This window comes from Lagopus leucura, unplaced genomic scaffold (assembly GCF_019238085.1).
Source record: "Lagopus leucura isolate 7727_CA_CO unplaced genomic scaffold, USGS_WTPT01 Super-Scaffold_100012, whole genome shotgun sequence".
In the NCBI taxonomy this organism is placed as follows: Eukaryota; Metazoa; Chordata; class Aves; order Galliformes; family Phasianidae; genus Lagopus; species Lagopus leucura.
In genome coordinates, this window is record NW_024962267.1 from 21,498,963 (window position 1) to 21,505,241 (window position 6,279).

The 6,279-nt window shown below is 40.8% G+C and overlaps 1 protein-coding gene across 9 annotated transcripts in view; it reads left to right on the forward strand.

Annotated features, from left to right (window-relative positions):
• Window positions 1-6,261, forward strand: part of ADARB1 (adenosine deaminase RNA specific B1) — a 63,142-nt gene extending 56,881 nt beyond the window's left edge. For 3 of the 9 annotated variants that reach the window (XM_042874578.1, XM_042874583.1, XM_042874576.1), the window contains one exon: window positions 5,623-6,261. In XM_042874578.1, the coding sequence (XP_042730512.1) occupies window positions 5,623-5,863 (241 nt within the window). In that variant the 3' untranslated portion in view covers window positions 5,864-6,261. The remainder of the gene's footprint in view (window positions 1-5,622) is intronic. The other 6 variants (XM_042874580.1, XM_042874577.1, XM_042874579.1 and 3 more) reach the window with 3 other exon arrangements.
• Window positions 6,262-6,279: the final 18 nt, after the last annotated feature.

Genomic DNA, 6,279 nt, shown 5'->3' on the forward strand with positions numbered 1-6,279 from the left:
GTGGTGAATGTACAAGGACTGCTCCAAAAGTAATGCTTCCTATTTTATGATGTTGGCCCACGGTGTCAGAGGCAGATGGTGGTGATATGGCAGTAGATGTTGAACCTTCCCACCAATATTCTTTACATTTTGATGCTGTGTGACAGATGGCAGCAGAGGGGCATCTGACATGGAAGTGTATGTGAAACAAAGGTGTGCTATTAAATTCCTCCTCGAGGAAAAAATTGCACCCACTGACATTCATTAATGCTTGCTGAACGTTTATGAAGACAAACAGCAGATGTGAGCACAGTGAGGTGGTGGGTAGTGCATTTCAGCAGTAGCAACAGCAGGCCACTTCTGGTGCAGGTTCTGACACACATGGCATGCAGACTATTGTTCATGGCTGGTGCAAATGCATAGCTAATGATAGTGATTATGTTGAAAAATAGTGTTTTGTAGCTGAGAATGTGCTCTATCAAGTAGTGTTGTTGTGCTCTTTGTATCTGTTGTAGTGTAGTTTCTGTGGAAATGATACTTGTAAATAAATTCAAGGCTATCAACAATTAAGTCAAACTCCTCAGCAGAACTGTTGTCTTCGGAAAGTTTTTGTTCTTGGATCAATTTTCCAACCTGAGGAATAAAGAGAGCTGTGGTTTTTACATGTTGCTTTTATTTACCTTTTTACGCTTAATTTTTTTTTTTTTTTTATAATTACTAGAAGAACTTTAGAAAATGAGGTGCCCCATCAAACATAGTTGTGGTTCTACAACATCTTAGTGAACCTCTGGTATAGCCATAAATTACTCAGTGACCGTCTGAAGGAACTTCTGTGTCACAGAAGGCTGCTCAGAATTGCAGAGAGTCAGTTTAGTACAAGTAAACAATCCTTTGAGCTTACTGGCACCACGTCAGGTTGCCTTCCCTTGTGTTGTGCATCATTTCTGGAACTGCAGAGGAAAGGTGAAGGGATATCATGTGCTACTTGACTGTGGGTATCCCTGTCTGCACAGGGTGCCCTAGCTTCTCTTGCATTTGCCAGCCATCTCATTGATGGAGAGCTGTTCAGGCAAATAAAAATGGCCTTTCTTAGATACTGAACAAATCACCATTAACTGTAGTGATGTTGAGACACTCGACTCAAAAGAGACAGCTCTATTTGACAGACTGGAACTAAGTCTTGTGGCTTGTGCTTTGTATCAGCATAAAAACTGGTATTTAGAATGTCCATGTAGCTTGAAATTTTATAAAGCTTGTGAAAGAAGATCTCTTGATTCTTGTGGTAACTTAAAATCAGAACATTCAGAACATCATATGAGTGAATATCATCAAAGTATGCCGCAGAAGGCATATCTTTTATGCTCAGACAGACAAATCTTCCTGCAAAAAGTTTTACACAGGAGGATGTCTCTTTGCTTGCTAAGGCTGTCTTCCATGAAACTCTTATATATGAGCCTGTAGACATGTCGGTATTTCCACTGACATAACGCAGCAGCCATTTTCTGCTTAATGTTGTGCTTTTTTGCGCTTTTTTTTTTGTATTGCTAATGTGGTGCTGTTCTCCTATTTTGATGTTGAGAAAAGTTATTGCCTGGGTCTGGTTCACTCTGGTCTGCCCAATCAGATTTGGACCAAGGATTAAGTCATTTTATGTGGAAGTTTTGTATTTTTGCCCATGGCTGCTGCAGAAGATATTTAAATTACTGAATTAGTGGTGGAGAATTTTCTTCCGTTACCCCTTTCTCCAGCCATCAAACTGCTGTATCTGAGCACTGTTCCATGGCCAGGATCTGCATGCAGTCTGGTGCAGTGTGGAACTGCAGTGGAAAGGTTCCTTTCTGTATTAGAAATTCAGTGTGAGCACAGGAAGATTTGAGTTTGCAAACTTGATTTACACAGCTTCAGTTACTCAACCTTTTTCTCATGCTCCTTATATACTAATGTGAAGAAAAAAATTGTATTTTTAGGTGTTTCACTGCTTGGTAGAAAAGCTGAATTTATCAACATTTTTTGTAATGAATCTTGCACTCTGTACTCTGCACTTCATGATTTAGAGTGAACCTATACAGTCCATTCACTTCAAAAGAAATTGTGGTTTCAGTAAATTGTAGTACTAAATTGGTGGCTTTTGATAGTTGACAAATGTTCTGACAAGTCCTGCTTGTGAACTGGGATGAGTCAGTTTTACTATATCAGGTTTCAGTAGGCCTGTGGCTTTTTGAAAATGGATGCATCGTATTGGTATGGCTTATTCTCAGGATGTATCTGTCTGTAGAGGAGGTTTTAGTGTATGTACTAATGGGAGTGAGAAATTCTTGTTAGCCAGAAAGAGGTACAGCCTAAATAGGAACAAGAAAGTCTCTGTGTAATCCTTCCTTTCTGCCACTGTTGTAATGTATAAAATTTGTTTTAAGTTTTGCGTTTATCTGAGACACTGCCAGTTTCTAAAAGTATGATGTATTTCTCTAGATAATTGCATATTATTTCATTGAAACAATTGAAATTTAAAGCAAATGCTGTAAACTCAACCGTCATCCAACCCCAGCCAATAGATTTTAAGAGCCTAAGGCTTTGCACATTTGAGTGTTTTCTGCAAACCTTGTACTTGCAGCAAGCCAATTGCTCTGAATCCAGTAGGCATACACCAAAGTGGTAGTGGTGAAAAAGCTCATTCCAGCAAAACCAGAGGCATGGGCAGTTACTACAGGATAGCAACTGTAGTACAGGTTTGTGTAGTTCACCTTGCAGAAGCTGTCTAAGTATCCAAACTCCTCCTCTTGTTTTAGATTTTGAAAGATTCAAACTTCAGCTGTCATTTTCTGTGCCAGCCACAGATGGCTGGGTGTGGGAGCTGGAAGGAAGCAACAAAACACATGCTCTAGAAATATTGAACATGGAAGCCAGGCAAAGGATCTGGCAAAAGTTTGGTTTAGGGAGCCAGAGGTATACTCTGGCCTTTAAAAAATGTCTATCCATCATTCAAGTACTGTTCAAGAAAAATAAAACCTGATATGCCTAACCAAAAGGGGCTTAAACTGTATGTCTGTAAACTTCAGATAGAACTGTAGGAACCTAATTTGCAATACTTACTCTTGAATTTTTTCCAGATGTTTCTTCCATAATATTATCTGCCTGTGTTAGTAGTCCACATGCTTCTCTATGCTTCTTGTAGATAACGCTGCCAATATCAAGACACTATTGCAGTTGATTTGGCACTTGAAGTTCCTCTGTTCCTCTAGTCATGGCAGGATCCAGAGAAGGGTGTCTAGAAAGCAATAGTTTTCTCTTGATGCATTTAATGTTATGCTTGACTGTTTTATGCATTTTCACCATCAAAAAAAATAGGTCTTTATTCAATGTAACATATATACTTCATTTTTAGTTAGTACAGTATTTTTATTCATACATCAGGGCAAACTTTTAATGACAGGTGAGTAAGCTAATGCACACTTTTTTCGTTTTCATCCTTAGTAAAGATATGTGAATAAATTGTTTCATTGGGGTACAATTTTTGTTCTACTCTTTTTTCAACATTTTGCAAGCCAAAATGTGTAGTTCTATTTTTCAAAGTAATGAAACAGTTGTACTATACAGTTACTAGCTGAACTGATGATGATGTGTAGCCATGCCCTCCAAGGATGAGGTACAAGGTCCTCTAATAGTCCTCTTAACATAGTCCTCTTTTCTTAGGGACACTTTAACATAGTCCTCTTTTCTTAGGGACACTTTGTAAGACAGTTTAGGATGTACATTTTGGTAAGGACAGGCAGTCTATATGAGCACAAGAACTTCCGTTATGCTGTTTTTTATTTTTATTTTTATTTTTTATTAAACACAAAAAAAAAACTTGCTTTCTGCTTGTGAATCCAGTTGTCTGCGTGTTGCAGTTGTACTCAGTTAAACAATTTTAATAGTGCCAAATTGTTTGCAAGTATACTTCAAAAGAGAGTACAGTGGAAATACTCTACAGGACACTGAGGTTTTAAAGCGTTCTATACGATAGTCACGTACAGATTGGGAGCTAAAACCTGATCAGATTAATATAGACACAGAAATTCTTCAGTATTTTGCTCCTATGTATGCTAGACTTGGTCCAGTGTAGATCACAGTTATGCAGACAGGGATTTTTTATTGGAATCTGTGGAACAGCTGAAGTAGGCCAAGAGTATATGTGCATGGAGACTGCTTTCATCCTGCCCATGAGTATTGCAGCCAAGTACAAATATCCTCTTTGGCAGCAGGATGCGGACAGTTTGGTTAGGATTTAAAGAGTGAACTTTCCCTTACAGTGATGAGGTACTGAGGTCTTGCAGACACAATCCTTGCACTGTGGGATGAATGGTTTGTCCTCTGTCAAGTATCTTGGAGGCACCAGCTACTGTTTGACTGAGGATCATAGAATCACAGGATCATTGAGGTTGGAAAAGATCTCTAAGCTCATCTAGTCCAACTGTCCACCTGCCACCAATATAGCCCACTAAACCGTGTCCCCAGGTACCACATCTAGACATTTCCAGGGATGGTGACTCCACCTCCCTGGACAGCCTGTTCCAGTGCCCAGTCACTCTTTTGGGGAAGTTTTTCATAATGTTGATGTTACAGTTTGGCTTTCTCTGATTGAATGATCCTATCCATCTCTTGGATTAAGCTGCAGCTGCAAAATGAATCACCAGACACGTTAGCAGGGAAATATGGTAATGGAATTTGTTCCTGATGAGGATGCTGTCAGTAGACCTTGGTTGCCTTGCTGAGGATTTTGCTGAGCTGATCTCTGCAATTCTGTCAGGTGTCATAGCTGTGTTACCATAGCCATGTTCTGTTCAAGAGAGGAAGGGTTGAAAGCCCTGTGGAGAAGGACCCAATGGTCCTAGTGGATGAAAAACTGAACATGAGCCATGAGTGTGCTTTTGCAACTCAGAGGGCCGATGGTATCCTGAGCTCCATCAGAGGGGGTGGGGGGCAGCAGGGACAGGGAGGTTGATTGTCCCTCTCTACTCTGCCCTCATGAGGCCACATCTGGAGAACTGCATCCAGGTCTGGGGCCCTCAGTACAGGAGATGTGGAGCTGTTAAAGAGGGTACAGAGGAAGGCCACAAAGATGGTTAGAAAGCTGGAGCACCTCCCCTATGCAGACAGGGAGCTGGGCTTGTTCAGCCTGGAGAAGAGAAGGCTGTGGGCAGACCTGCTTGCGGTCTTCCAGTATTTAAAAAGGAGTCAAGTCAACTTTTTACAAGGGTAGACAGTAATAAGACAAGGGGGAATGGTTCTAAGCACAAAGAGGGAAAGTTTAAATTGGATGTCGGAGGGAAGTTCTGTGCAGAGAGTGTGGTGAGGTGCTGGAACAGCTGCCCAGAGAGGCTGTGGATGCTTCATCCCTGGAGGTGGTTCAAGGCCAGGTTGGATGGGGCCCTGGGCAGTTTGTTCTAGTAGCAGATCTGGAGGTTTGCGGCTGTGCCTGTGGCAGAGGGAACTAGATAGCCCTTGGGGTCCCTTTCAACCCAAGCCACTCTGTGATTCTGTGATTCTGTGAAAGTCTGGTCCATTGTGATTGACTGCTGTTATGTCTAGCAGATGTTACTTGTTCCATTAAAAAGAAAGTTTTTTGTTTTGTTTTGTTTTGTTTTGTTTTTCCCTCCCTCTTAGGTGGAACGTATTGGGTATTCAAGGAGCCTTACTTAGCCTCTTTGTGGAGCCAATTTACTTCTCTAGCATCATCTTGGGGAGTTTATATCATGGGGATCATCTATCCAGAGCCGTATACCAGAGGATAGCAGAAATAGAAGATCTACCACCTCTTTATACACTCAACAGACCTTTACTTAGTGGCAAGTATCTAATGGAGAGAGCCGTACCGGTAACTAAGTCTGTTCCAGTAGCATTGTGATTTTGCAGTTTTTCAAAACGTTGAAAATATGTCTTGTGAGTAAATTGGTTTCTGGTTACAAAGCAGAAGATATAGTGTAAACCTAGCAGGGATACACAGACAGAGATACCATAGCAAGAACCCATGGTGAGTTAAAAGATGCCAAAAAAGCCAGGATATGAACTGAAGGCACTTTCACCTATTTGCCATCTGGAGTGTACCTTAGCAACAGGTGAGGCAAGTTGAAGGCCCTGGCTTAATGAAACCTCTTGTCATCTATGGATAGTGCATTAGCTCTCATTTTCACTTCTCTTACAATTGCAGGTATTTATTGAATAGCTACGTCATTTATCAGTCTTCCAAGATGAAAATATTTGGCTCACAATCTTTAAGCCAATACCCAACTGAAAGTGGATGAAGAGACAATCTCAGATGTC